The 13,318-nt window shown below is 60.7% G+C and overlaps 2 protein-coding genes across 9 annotated transcripts in view; both read left to right on the top strand.

Moving 5' to 3' along the window:
- The window catches only part of PODXL2 (podocalyxin like 2), a 45,014-nt gene extending 42,032 nt beyond the window's left edge, over window positions 1–2,982 (top strand). Inside the window, exons 7-8 of the mRNA XM_044755190.2 lie at window positions 1,546–1,725; window positions 2,485–2,982. Of these exons, the coding sequence (XP_044611125.1) occupies window positions 1,546–1,725; window positions 2,485–2,697 (393 nt within the window). The 3' untranslated portion in view covers window positions 2,698–2,982. The remainder of the gene's footprint in view (window positions 1–1,545; window positions 1,726–2,484) is intronic.
- A 60-nt stretch (window positions 2,983–3,042) lies between these two features.
- On the top strand, window positions 3,043–10,721 carry ABTB1 (ankyrin repeat and BTB domain containing 1). 8 transcript variants are annotated; one of them, XM_044755192.2, is made up of 12 exons: window positions 3,043–3,252; window positions 4,543–4,605; window positions 4,699–4,754; window positions 5,783–5,927; window positions 6,100–6,259; window positions 6,356–6,401; window positions 6,794–6,910; window positions 6,998–7,116; window positions 7,401–7,499; window positions 7,604–7,771; window positions 9,871–10,071; window positions 10,150–10,721. In XM_044755192.2, exons 1-12 carry the CDS (start codon window positions 3,197–3,199, stop codon window positions 10,354–10,356), a joined length of 1,437 nt encoding a protein of 478 aa, XP_044611127.1. In that variant the 5' UTR covers window positions 3,043–3,196; the 3' UTR covers window positions 10,357–10,721. The 8 variants fall into 8 exon arrangements, with proteins under 8 accessions (XP_044611127.1, XP_044611128.1, XP_044611129.1 ...); XM_044755193.2 differs by having other exon boundaries at window positions 3,102–3,252; window positions 4,543–4,570; window positions 4,676–4,754; XM_044755198.2 differs by having other exon boundaries at window positions 3,107–3,252; window positions 4,543–4,616.
- The last annotated feature ends 2,597 nt before the right edge of the window (window positions 10,722–13,318 follow it).

The following is a 13,318-nucleotide window of genomic DNA, read 5'->3' on the forward strand; positions in this document are numbered from 1 at the left end:
GGTGACTTGCCTGAGCTTGCACAGCTAGTAGCGGGGGAGCCAGGCTTCAGACTAGGCCTGAGTGGTTCAAGGGCCTGGGCCTTTCACCATGGTGTGGCTGTGACACTGCCCAGATGGCCAGAGGGCCGTTCCACTTGTGGAATTCTGGGTTCATGAACGCTGGGGGACTAGTGGAAACTTGGGCTGGCTATGACCTTTTTTTTAACAGATCCTCCTGCCTCTTCTCCTGGCCCTGTGTTCTGATTTTACTGGACACTTCATTCAGACTGACTTGGTGAAAAGGCATGCTGGGTCTTTGGAAGTACATTAGTGGGCAAATTTAGCAAGTTCATTGATGGGTGAACCTAGCAAGAAAAACTGCTCCTTGATAACTTAAAAAGTCAATAGAGAAAGGTATTGGAAACATACAGGCAATATGAAGCCAAGGAGAGCTGTATACCTGGCCTTAGGAAGGGGCCCAAGCCAGGAAGGCGGCTGCCAGGTCTCTGCTCCAGGAGCCAGGAGACAGCACCTTCGCTCTGGCACCTGTCCTCTAATGAGGATGGCACCTCACCTTACTGCCCTCTGCCTGAGATGCTGATTTGTGGGGAGAGCATCTGCCAGGCCCATTAGGGGCACAGCAGCCTCTTGGCCAGAGAAGGCAGACCCACAAGACAGCCTGCAGTGTGGAAGGGTGCTGGGCCGTGAAACACCATTGGTAACCACTCCAGTGGGAAAAGGGAAGAAGCTGGGAGGCTGGGGGTGGCCTATGATGTGGGCTTTCCCCAGCACCCCCTGCACTGTCTCTGGCCCACAATGGCCAGAATGATACCAGAATAATAGCCAGCCCCGGTGGCCTAGTGGTTAAGTTCAGCACACTCCACTTTGGTGGCCTGGGTTTGGATCATGGGCACGGACCTGCACCACTACTGGCTGTGATGTGGTGGTGACCCACATACAAAATAGAGGAAGATTGGCAACAGATGTTAGCTCAGGGTGAATCTTCCTCAGCAAAAAAAAAAGAAAAGAAAGGAAAAAAAAAGAAAGTGATATCACAATAGCACCACCCCTGAAGTGGAAGCTGTGTTTCCAGAGCCTGATTCAGTGTGATGTGTGGGGGAAGATGTGTGGAGAGGGTATCACAGCTGTCCTTGTCTTCTTTTTTTAACGAGTAGGACTCTATATAGTTGGATTGTGACTGACAGCAGGGGGGCCAGCCTCACTGGGGAGTTAGGGCCACAACCAGGTATATTTAGAGCCAGACTTCTGCCCCACTAGGGGCAGGGGCAGGGCAGAGCCACAGGAGGGATGTGAGGGAAGGCTGGGAATGGAGGCGTTGCGTGGAGAGGCTTGGAACTGCCCTCAGGTGAACAGGATGATGGTAGGGCAGAGAGAGTCCCTGATGAGCATGGGTCCAGGCCTCTGGGAGAGCTTCAGGTGCCAGGAGAGTGCCAGCTCCTTCTCAAAGTCTGTCCTTGTCCTTGAGCCCCAACCCCATAGGCTCTGTTGGGAGCCATGGCACCCCAGGACCTCAGCTGAGGAGCCTGGCCCCTCCCGCCCCCCTAGATCGGCATCCAGAACTACTCCACAACAAGCAGCTGCCAAGCACGAGCAAGCCAGGTGCGCAGCGACTATGGGACGCTCTTTGTGGTGCTAGTGGTCATCGGCGCCATCTGTGTCATCATCATTGTGCTGGGCCTGCTCTATAACTGCTGGCAGCGCCGGCTGCCCAAGCTCAAACACGTGGTGAGTGTGGGGTAGGCCAGGCAAGGGGTCCTGGGCTGGGGTGGTGCCAGTGGAAAAGGCAGTGCCTAGCAAGCTTAGTCATCTGGTGACTCTGTCCTCATCTGCAGGTGGGGTGGCAGTAATTGTCCTGGGATGGGGTACTGCACAGGAAGCCACTTGTGCAGGGCTTGCACAGGATTGCCCATCTCTGCGGGGTGCTGGCCCCATGCTAGGTGCTGGAGGTGGGGGAGTGGGATGCGTGCCCCACCCACAGGGGCCCTCCATGACACTAGCTCCTCCTGGGGCAGGGTGGCCCTGCATGCCTGGACTCATCTGGATGTCTCACCAGACAGGCCCTGGGTCCATGGTCCCCAGGGGTTAAGGAGAGGCTCCAGCAGCCTGGGGGCTCCTCCCGAAGGAGGGGACAGGGCACAACTCCCACTTTTCCTTGGAGTCTCCTGGAGTCTCTTTATAAGGGGCTGTTGGGAGGGGTCAGATGGTGTCAGCAAGGCCACAGGGTGGTTTAATGCAAAAGAATCAACAGAAATATTTTAAGAAAGGAGTTGAGGCGTGGGACCAGAACAGAAGGGAACTGCCATCTGTCAAGTGTCCCCTGGGGATTCCCTGTGTAGGGTTTTACAGACTAGGGAAGGAACAATGAAGTGACTCGTTCAAGATAAAGGTCTCAAGGCCGTCAAGCGGGCGCGTGCCTGCCGCTCTTGGGGCTGGCGGGGGCCGGGCCGGCGGCACTCGCCCAGCAGCCCTCTCCCACCGCTGCAGTCGCACGGCGAGGAGCTGCGCTTCGTGGAGAACGGCTGCCACGACAACCCCACGCTGGACGTGGCCAGCGACAGCCAGTCGGAGATGCAGGAGAAGCAGCCCAGCCTGAACGGAGGCGGGGCCGTCAACGGCCCGGGGGGCTGGAGCGCGCTCATGGGAGGCAAGCGGGACCCCGAGGACTCGGACGTGTTCGAGGAGGACACGCACCTGTGAGGGCGCCCGGCCGCCGCTGCGACCCCGCGGCCTCACCCTGGCCCCCCGGGACTGCGCCGGGAGGGGCAGGGCTGGCCCGGAGCGGACTGCCGCCTCCTTCCCGCGCGGCCCCGCCCGCTCCCCCGCAGTCCAGCCCTCGGTGCGGGGTACCCCCGCTTCTCACCGACTCACAGAGCAGTCTGGCACAGCCCTCCCCTGTCCCACCCGACGCCCCGAGGGGCCGGTGCTCCCGTGCCCCGGGATCCCCATTAAAGCCGCCCGGAGCCACGCCGGGCCCAGCCGGTCCGCCTGCCCGACTCGTTCTTGCTCCGGGGGCGCGGGGCGTGGGGGGTGGGGCGTTGGCCGGCGGGAGGCTGCGCGGCCGCTCGGTCCTCCGGGCGCCAGGCGCCGCTGCCGAGCGGGGCGGGGCCGCGCGTGTTTACATCCGGCACGGGCGCGCCGCCGCCGCCGCCGCCGCCGCCGCCTGGGTCGTTCGGCCCGGGTCCGAGCTGTCCGCGCCATGGACACCAGCGATCTCTTCGCCAGCTGCAGGAAGGGGGATGTGGGCCGAGTGCGGTGAGGACCCCGCAGCTCCGGGAGGGCGCGGACGGGGGTCCCTGGGAGCGCTGCGGCCCTGGGGCGTGCAGTGGACGGCGGCGGGACGCGCGGGCGCCGCGGCCCCGGTGCAGCCCTCGGCCCGGCGCCCGACCCACCGCGGAAGCCCGTCTGCAGGCGTCTGGACGCCGAAGGGGGCGGCCACGACAGCCTTCCGAACGGGGGCGGCGGGGAAGGGATCCTGGCGATGATTTACTCCTGGGGTCCGGAGGGCTTTCTGGAGGAGAGGGCTGCTACGCGGAGGCCCCCAGGAGAATGGGGCGGAGAGAAGAGAAAGGTCTTCCTGAGGACTGAGTGCTCAGGGCCGAGAGGCCAGACTCGCGACCTGGCCTCTTTCTGATGCGCACTGGGGCTAGCTTTGGGAACACTTAGAGCCCAGAATCGTCTCTGGTCCCTGGGGATTCGCAAACTCCTAAATGCAGCTAAAGCAAACCTTGTGCTGAAACCGCCACCTCCGTGGGCCAGACGGGAAGGGAGGGGATGCCCTTTTGGGTTGTGGGGCGCCTTTCTTCGTTGGCCCTTCCTTCCCCATTGCTTGGTCTTGACCCGCCGCTTCGACCTCTCCTCGGCTGGTCCCGGGTTTCCTTACTCCCGCAGCTTCCCTGGTCGTGCCCCACGTCCCACCCCGCCCCCACATCAGGTGCCACCTAGGAGTTAGTTGATAACCGCCGAAGTGGAATGCAACTTAGCACTCCCGGGTCGGACCTGGATGTCTCCCGCAGGCTGCCTCCTCAGTGGTGGCTCCACCGCCATCCATGATGACCCCCCCCCCCCCCACCTCGCTCATCAGCTACCGTCTCCTGACTTCCGCTTTCTAGAATCTGTCCACTTCTCTTCATGCTTCCACGCCACCAGGACGTCTGCAGCAGCCTCCTCCTTGGTCTCCCTGCCTCCAGTCTCCCTAGCCAACCTGCTGTCCCAAGCAGCCAGGGGACTCTGGCATAAGCAGAGTCGTTCCCGCCACCCCCCCCCCCCCGCCCCGCCCCAGTGCTGTCAGGCCAGAGTCTCAGCCTCCTCAGCTCAGCTCTGGGCCTGACCTCTGACGCTCACGCCTGCCTTAGGTGCCCCCCACACACACACCCTGTCTGTGCTGTGCCTCTGCGTGGATGCCTTTCCTGCTCTGGGCTGCTTGTCACCTGCCCGCACCTTCTTCAGCCAAAAGGGATGTCTTTTCTCCTTCCCCTTCCACGAGCCTGCTGTCCTAGACCATGATCCTCTCCTGACCCAGGCTCTGACCTCCTCCCTGCTCAGGTACCTGCTGGAGCAGCGAGACGTGGAGGTGAATGTACGGGACAAGTGGGACAGCACCCCCTTGTGAGTGCCAGGTGGGTGGGTGGTCAGGGGGGCTGGGCTGGACCATTCAGTCCTGACCACTGCCTCCCAGTACTCCTTTTCTCCCTCCCTCAGGTACTACGCCTGCCTTTGTGGGCACGAGGAGCTGGTGCTCTACCTTCTGGCCAATGGTGAGAGGAGGGGCGGGGTGTGTACACATGTGTGCAGGCAAAGGCGTGTCCACATTTGCAGATGCCCTTGAGCCCTCTCCTTCCCTCGCCCTGCACCCGATCAGCAGGTGCCGTTAGCTCTGCTTTCAGAACTGGTTCTAGGCTCTGCCCACTGCCCCATCTCCACTGTTGCCCCCCAGCCTAGCTACAGCGTCTCTCTGGACGCAGTGCCAGGCTCTCCTCTGGGCCCGCAGCTGCCCCTGTGCCCACTGCAGTCTCTTCTCCAATTGCAGCCAGGTGGATCTCACAGCGAGTCTGATCTGCTGAAACTCCTCCACTGACTTCCCACTGCGGGGGGCGTAGAGCTGGAGTGCCTTGCCATGCCTGTGAGCTTCCGCATGACCTGCTCCTCCCCCTCTGGCCTTGCCTCCTTTGGCTGTCCCATGTGCTCAGCCACTCTGGCCTCTTCTCTGGCACTCCAGCACTCCAAGCTTGCTCCTGCCTCAGGGCCTTTGCACTCGCTGTTCTTCCTGCTTAGACTGGCCTCTCCCAGCTCTTTGCTTGGCGGACCCCCTCACTTCATTTAGGTCTTTGAACATTGTCACCGCCACAGTGACTTCCTGTGGTCTCCCTGTGTGGCAGCCATGACCACTGTCACTCTGTCTGCTTTGTTCTCCTTCCTACCATCTGACGTCATTTGTTAACCTGTTTATTGTTCCTGTGCCTCCCTGGAGTTTCAGTTCAGTGAGGATAGGGGCTTGTCTCTTTGTTTGTGGCTGTGTTCCCAATACACAGAACAGGGCCTGCCTCCGAGCCTGCTGTTTTGTGTAGTCGGGTCTGTGTGAGTGAGTGTGTGCGTGTGTGAGTGTACACAGATGGGCCTAGTCCCCGGCAGTGAGGACACTGGGGTCAGAGTAGGCACAGGGGCATTTGGGAAGGGGTCTCCAGGGCTTATGGGCCCCGTGTGTGGGGAGGGGGAGGGAGATTAGGGTTTCCACCAGGTCCCTCCTGAGCTGCAGCATCCAGCCCTGTGGCCCTGCTGCCCCCAGGAGCCCGCTGCGAAGCCAACACCTTCGATGGCGAGCGCTGCCTCTATGGGGCTCTGAGTGACGCCATCCGCCGGGCCTTGCGAGACTACAAGCAAGTGACAGCCTCCTGCAGGAGGCGGGACTACTATGATGACTTCCTGCAGCGGTGAGACAAAGCACAGGGTGCCAGGGTTGGGACAGCCTGGTGCCCAGTGGGTCTGTGGTGGGTGTGGTCTGCATGGGACCGAGGCTCTCCTGCGGGATGGGATGGGGGACCAGAGTGGTGAGACTGAGGGGAGGCGCTCTGCTGAGCACTCCCTCCACCTGCCCGTCGCCAGGCTTCTGGAGCAGGGCATCCATAGCGACGTGGTCTTCGTGGTGCACGGGAAGCCCTTCCGGGCACATCGCTGCATCCTAGGTGCACGAAGTGCCTACTTTGCTAACATGCTGGACACCAAGTGGAAGGGCAAGAGCGTCGTGGTCCTCAGGCACCCTCTGGTCTGTCGTTGCCTGGGGGTGGGGGTGGAGGAGCAGCAGGGGGCTTGTGCTGGGCCTCTGCCTCTGATCTTCCCTCCCTGCTGTCTCTGCCCACAGATAAACCCCGTGGCCTTTGGGGCCTTGCTGCAGTACCTGTACACAGGTGACCCCCCCAGGCCCAGGTGGGGTGGACAGGGAGGGGCCTGTGGGTCTGTCCATCAGAAGACCTTGCTGTAGCCTTGGGCCTTTCACCTCCTGGTACTTTGTCCCCTGGGCGGTTCCAGCTGCCTCCTAGAGCAGGTTGTGAGACTGAACTGGTGTGTCTGCTAAGGAAGAGCTTTCCCCACCCACAGACTGAGGCCCTTCTCTTCTATCCTGGGGCCTGTAGAATTCAGGTGGTGGCTCTTGATGGGGAAACCAAGGCAGCAAGCAGGCCCAGGAGTCCCAGCCCTGCAGCCAAGTGGCTGGGTGGGAAGGACCACCTCCTAGGAAACTCAGCTGTAGAGGACAGCTGAGGGCCCCTCTCAGACCCTGGACCTCCCATGCTGTTCCCAGGCCGTCTGGACATTGGCGTGGAGCACGTTAGTGACTGTGAGCGCCTGGCCAAGCAGTGCCAGCTGGGGGACCTGCTCAGTGACTTGGAGGCCAAGTGTGAGAAGGTGTCCGAGTTCGGTGCGTCCAGGCTTCGGGGTTCAGGGCCTTGGATGGGAACTGGCAGGGCCCACCTGACTCCCTGAAGCTACGTTCTCTCATTTGCAGTGGCGTCCAAGCCAGGCACATGTGTGAAGGTGCTGACCATCGAGCCCCTGCCGGCAGACCCTCGGCTCCGGGAGGACATGGCCCTGCTGGCCGACTGTGCCCTGCCCCCTGAGCTCCGTGTAAGTGCCCGGCTGCCTGGGGCTGGGCCAGGTGGGCAGGAGGGGTGTCTGGGGATGGACTGTGGTAGGCAAGCCCTGTACACTTATATTCAGTTCTTCGTGTGACCTTGAGCCCGTGACCTCTGTTTCCTGAGCTTGGTGGCTTTTGTTGTCTGTCTCGTATTGAAATCTGCAAATGGGGCAGTAGTCCATCCTCCAGGATCAAGCTAGAACTGACTTTTGGTGGGGCCAGCCTCTGTTCCTCTGCTTCCTGCCCTCATGGCCCCTCCTCTCCCATCCCCCAGGGTGACCTCGGGGAGCTGCCCTTCCCTTGCCCCGATGGCTTCAACAGCTGTCCTGACGTCTGCTTCCGGGTGGATGGCTGCAGCTTTCTCTGCCACAAGGTGCCGTCCCCTCCCCTGGTCCCCAGCTCCTCCCATAAGTCCCAGGCCGGCTCCTCCAGGCACAAGCCCTGGACCTTGCCCTTCCTGAGCCCAGCCTCCCCCAGGCCTTCTTCTGCGGCCGCAGTGACTACTTCCGGGCCCTGCTGGATGACCACTTCCGGGAGAACGAGCAGCTGGAGGCCTCAGGTGGCCTCCCAGCCATCACCCTGCACGGCATCTCGCCCGATGTCTTCACCCACGTGCTCTACTACATATACAGTGACCACACGGAGGTGCGGGACTCAGGCGGGCTGCGTGCACTTGGGGGGGTGTGGGCACGGCAGTCAGCACAGGTGCGCATGGGTGCTCCTGGAGGGTTAGGGGTGCCAGGTCATGATTGGCTCCGTACACAGGCTTTCCATGAGGCTGAGAGGGAGTATGGCACTCATCTGGATTTTTCTTTCAGGCAGAGGGGGCCTTGGTAGGTTCCAGAGCAGGAATGAGTGACTGATGTCATGAGCACATGACACAGGGACATAGTGTCAGCCACCCTAACTTCTCCAGCCAGAGGGTGGTTGGGGACAGTAACCCTGAATCCCCACAACAGCGAAGAGCCCTGAGCCTCCCCTCTGGATTGCTGCGGATCGCTGGGGTTCTGGATTCTCCTGTCCCTGTCCTCCCTTTGCCTCCCTCTGTCTCCAGCTGCCCCGAGGCATCCCTAACACGGGGCGCTATGGGCAGCAGCAGGTAGGGCCAAAGGTGCGCTCTGTCGGCGGTGTGTGTGCGCGTAAAGGCCACACTGCTGTAATAGAGAGACCCCCAAAATGCAGGGGCTTGAAGAGAGAAGTTAGCTTCTCCTTTGTGTCTGAGGTGAGTGCCCAGGGCAGGCGGCTAGCTGGCACCCAGGTTCTCCTCTCTGTCTTGTCACCCTGGCATGCGCTAGGGTGGGGGTCGGCAAACCTGTTCTCTGAAGGGCTAGGTGGTAAACATTGCATGCCACAGGTTCTCTGTCACAGCTGCTCAGCTCTGCCGTTGTGCAAAAGCAGCCATAGATAGTACAGAGATGATGGGTGTGGCTGTGTTCCAGTAAAACTTCATTTACGAAAACAGAGGCCAGATATGGGTCACAGCCCCAAGCTTACCCACCCTCCTTGGGCATTGTTCTCCTCTGCACAGGGAGGTTGGGGTACAGGCTGACTCATGCTTCAGGAGGAAGAGGAAGACAGGGCAAGCAGCTTCCTTTGCATTAGGCCAGGTGGAAATTGCACACACCAGTTCTCAGGTCATGCTGGAGAGAACTTAACGGCCATACTTGCCTAAAAGGCAGGCTGGGAACCATGGTCTCTGATTGGGCCCCTCTTCCTGTGAGAGAAGGCATGGGAGACAAGGGGGCTGGGACATCAGCTCCTCGCTTGCCTCCTGTAGCCCCCCATTCCTAGCAGTCTCCACCGGCCTGCCAGCCGCTCTGCGTGGGCTCCCTCCCCAGGCCTCGCCCCCTGCGGGCTCCTCAGGCCGCCATCCCTCCCGCCTCCTTTCTTCATTTCTCCTGCGACCAGTCCGGCTCTCTGGCCCCTGCCACCTAGTGTCCCCCTTGGCCCATCCTTACCCCTCAGGAAGGAGTTTTGCCACCCTAAGGGCTGTTTCTTAAGGCTCAGAGCGTGGACTTTGGCTCCAAACCTGGTTTTATACTAGGTTAGCCCCTCTGTGTGATCTTGGGTTAGTTACACAATTGCTCCATGCCTCAGTTTCCTGCTCGAGAAAATGGGATCCATAGTCATTTCCTCGTAAGGTCTCGGGCCGATGACTGTGTGTCGCAGGTGGAGCGCCTGCTGCAAGTCAGTGCGGTGGGTGAACTGTGATGTGCTCCAAAGGTCCTGCCCACTCTGCCTCCAGCCTGGGGCTGTCCCGAGTCTGGACGCGGCTGCTCATGTGGTCTCTCCCAGCACAGGCGACAGTGTGGGTGTGCCCTGGATCCCACAGCCTCTGTGGGCGGGGAGCAGTAAATAGTGAACTCCCCCTTTGTGGGGTCCCGGCCTTGGTTTTGGATGGCAACTTCAATTCTACTTTCCTGACAGCCTTTCAAGGCAGGTGTGGTTGTGTGCGCCTCACAGAGGGAGCTGGGCCCAGAGGTGGAGTGGCTGGGCAGAGTCCCCCAGCTGGAATTTCAAAGCCCAGGGCTGTGTGCTTAGAGCTCAGGCTCTTTCCTCTGCTGAGGCCCTGCCTGAGGCATGCGAACCCCAGTTTCCCCAGCCCCTCCCGGTCCCATGGACGCCTGCAGGGGCAGGGAGTTCCGCCTGGAGCCTCTACCCTCTCCCAGTGGATCCCAGCCTTGCTGCCAGGTCCCTGAGAGGCCTTGGTGACACACCCTCCCTCACCCCTTCTTTCACTGCAGCTGCCTCCTGAGGCGGCCTACGATGTGCTGAGTGTGGCTGACATGTACCTGCTGCCAGGCCTGAAACGGCTGTGCGGCCGCAGCCTGGCCCAGCTGCTGGACGAGGATAGTGTGGTGGGAGTGTGGCGTGTGGCCAAGCTGTTCCGCCTGGCGCGCCTCGAGGACCAGTGCACTGAGTACATGGCCAAGGTCATTGAGAAGGTGGGCGAGGGGAGCCTCGGTGGGCTGGGGCGAGCTGAGGGCCGGTGACAGGCATGCCCTGAGCCGGCCCGTCCACAGCTGGTGGAGCGAGAGGATTTCGCGGAGGCGGTGAAGGAGGAGGCAGCAGCCGTGGCGGCCCGACAGGAGACAGACTCCATCCCCCTGGTGGATGACATCCGCTTTCACGTGGCCAGCACGGTGCAGACCTACAGTGCCATCGAGGAGGCGCAGCAGCGGCTCCGGGCCCTCGAGGACCTGCTGGTGTCCATCGGCCTGGACTGCTGACCACCGCCAGGCCAGGGGCTCCCTGTGGATGGCACATGTGGTCGACTGTGTGCCCAGCTGTTCTCTTTGCTCCTTGTACCCATGAGGAGGGGCTCATGGGGCACCCCTCCCCTGGTGTGCCTGGGGGCCCTGGGGAGGGTTACCTTGGGGTGAGCCACCTTCCCCAGGGCACAAACCAGCCCCCAAGGCTCTGGGGCTGGGCACCACTCAGGGAAACCTGGGGCAGGGGTCTCTTAGGGCCTCCCTCCCCCAGCACCCCTCCCCACCCTGTCTCCTGGCCCCAGCTTGCCTTGCCTCCCGGAGCTGAGCCGACCAGGAGGGAGCAGGAGGGTCTGCATGTGGCAATAAAGCTTGAGTTTACTGTGGAGCCTGAGCCTGTGTCGGCACAGGAGCAGGAGCTGGGGAGGGGCGGGCAGGGGCTCTGGCCTGGGGCCCCTCGTCCAGGGCAGGGTTGGGTGCCCAGCAGGGGCTCCTTCGGGGTTGGGGAGCCCTGTGACTGTGGGTCTGAGTAGGCAGCTGCTCTCTGTAGGGGCCCTGAAACCTCCCAGCTGGGCTCAGCCCCTCTGATGGCGGTGGTGGGCCTCTCCTTGGGCACAGCTCCCTTCACGGGCTCCTCTGGGTGAAGCCAGACTGACCCACCTGCCCCCTTGGTGGCCCTGGGGGTGTCAGTGGGGTAGGGCTGACTGAGCAACCACAGAAGCTGCTCCCCTCTCACACCAGGGAAGGACTGGCTTCTGAGTCATAAATACTTCTGGTGCGCACTCACTGAGCACCCGCTGTATACCAAAGGCTGTTCATACAGTCGTGGTGTCTAACTCCACCATCCTGCATTTCGCAGGTGCCAGGACAGGCTGGGCCGTGGGCAGCCTGGCAGCAGCTTGCCCTGCAGCCTCAGGCCCAGGCCCAGGGAGGAGTGGGTGCAGAGAAGTGGAAGGGCTGGAAAGGGGCCCAGTGACCCCAGCCCCACCCTGGCTCCCTCCACTCCCCACGCCACTGGCTGCTGGCTGTGGTGGGCCTCGTTCCAGGAGGGGACTGACAACTGAACCTCCATCTCCTCTCAGCCCAGGGTCAGCCTCCTCCTGGCCTCTCCTGCAGGGGCTGCGACATTATTAGGGGAGGTCAGAGGTGGCTTTCTCAGGATGCTCTTTAGGCCTGCCGCCACCCCTCTTGGGCACCAAGGCCCTCTTGGCTGCCCTCTGCCCTGGGAGCAGCACTGTTGCAATCAGAGGTGCACACAGCACCGGGGAGGGGGGCTCACTGCCCTTCACAGGCTTTCCTATGGGGGGCTGGGTCTCCCTGCAGCTGTTCCACAGCCCTCCATGCCTTTTTGCTCTTGTCATTTTCCAGAACTTTGGGGACCTACCCCCCACCCCTGTGTGTTTCATCTGCATTGGGCTAGCATGTTGGCCAGGACGGGTGATCTGTTGAGCAGTGGTCCTGCTCAGTGTTGGTCAGGACGAGTGGTCTGTTGAACAAGTTGGTGGCATGCAGGGAGGAGGGGTGGTCGGCATGGGGAGGGGCACAGGGAGAGCCTGCTGGGTGGGGAGCAGGATCTGTGCAAGGGCCTGGGAGCCTGAAACAGCCTGAGATGAGACTGAAGGGGTCAGCACGCCCAGGGCCCCACCCTGGCTCTGTGCCCTACTTTGCCCATCTGTAAATTGGGGATGGCTATGGCAGTTCCTCCCTCCCCGCCTGAGGTATTGAGGTGGCTCCTGCCTGTGAAGTGCTTTGCCCAGCACCTGTTGGAGGGAGCCTGGTGTCTTTGTGGCATGCTGGGCTCCACCGAGGGAGGGCAGCAGGGAGTGACAGCTGACAGCATCCTCAAGTTCACTCTGGTGGCCCTGGGACCCACAGGTGGGAAGGGCGGGGCTGTCCAGCGGCCTGAGAGCCCAGGTCCCACCTCAGACCTCACACTAAGCCTGCATGTGCTGACGTTTGCAGTGAGGTTTGAACGTTAAAAGAAAGTTTTCATTACCATGCGTTTCTTTTAGTAGGTATTAGGAAAAAATGAGCTGGTGCATCAAACCCATCTTTTTACAGGTATTATTTGAAACCATATAAAGTTTGTTTTATATGTTTAACAGATTTTAAGTAAAAACATAGGGAGTTTAGGGAAAATACTCTGGGACGGATTTCTTAGTGGTCACTGATAGAGCACGCAGGTGAAGTGCGGCCTAGGAGGTGTGGGAGCCAGGAGAGTCATGGCCCCCAGGACAGTGGTCCCCCCGCTGCCAGGCCCTGGGGGCCCTTGTTTCCATGCTGCTTCCAGCCTGAGGTGGGGAAGCCTTGTGTGCAGAGGTGTTCAGTGCAGAGTTGCAGATGAACGGGAAACAGCACAGGCAGCGCAGAGGGTAGTCGGCGTGAAGGAAATTGTAGTAACTGGATGCAGCGGAGCTGCCTGTGGCCGTGAAGAGGGTCAGCTCAGCTTCTGTCTGCACAGGGGGATGCCGAGTCACTCAGGCTGCCTGCGCCACCCCGCAGGCTCGGCATGCTCCTAGACGGCACAGAAGAGGGCTGCTGAGTGAGAGTTGGGGTCATCTGACTGTGTTTAGTTTTTGTAGTGTGGTTGTACTACTTTTAGAATTAAGAAAGCATCTCTCTGTCACTTACCAACTTTAATTCATTCCTGCCTTCAAGTGAGAAACCGTTGAATGAAAAAATATTTCCAGGGCCGGCACGGTGGCATAGTGGTTAAGTTCATGCACTCAGCTTCGGTGGCCTGGGATTTGCAGGTTCAGATCCCAGGTGGGGACCTACACGCCACTCGTCAAGCTGTGCTGTGGTGGCGACACAAGGACAAAACAGAGGAAGATTGGCACAGATGTTAGCTCAGAGCTAATCTCCCTCACCAAATATATAGAGAGAGAGAGTACATTAAAATATTGCTTATCTTGATTACTTAGATTTTTGGTGCCCTCTTAAAGTTTGCATCCTCATTTTCCTCATGCTAGTCCTGGCCACT

Source organism: Equus asinus, chromosome 21 (genome assembly GCF_041296235.1).
Source record: "Equus asinus isolate D_3611 breed Donkey chromosome 21, EquAss-T2T_v2, whole genome shotgun sequence".
NCBI lineage: Eukaryota > Metazoa > Chordata > Mammalia > Perissodactyla > Equidae > Equus > Equus asinus.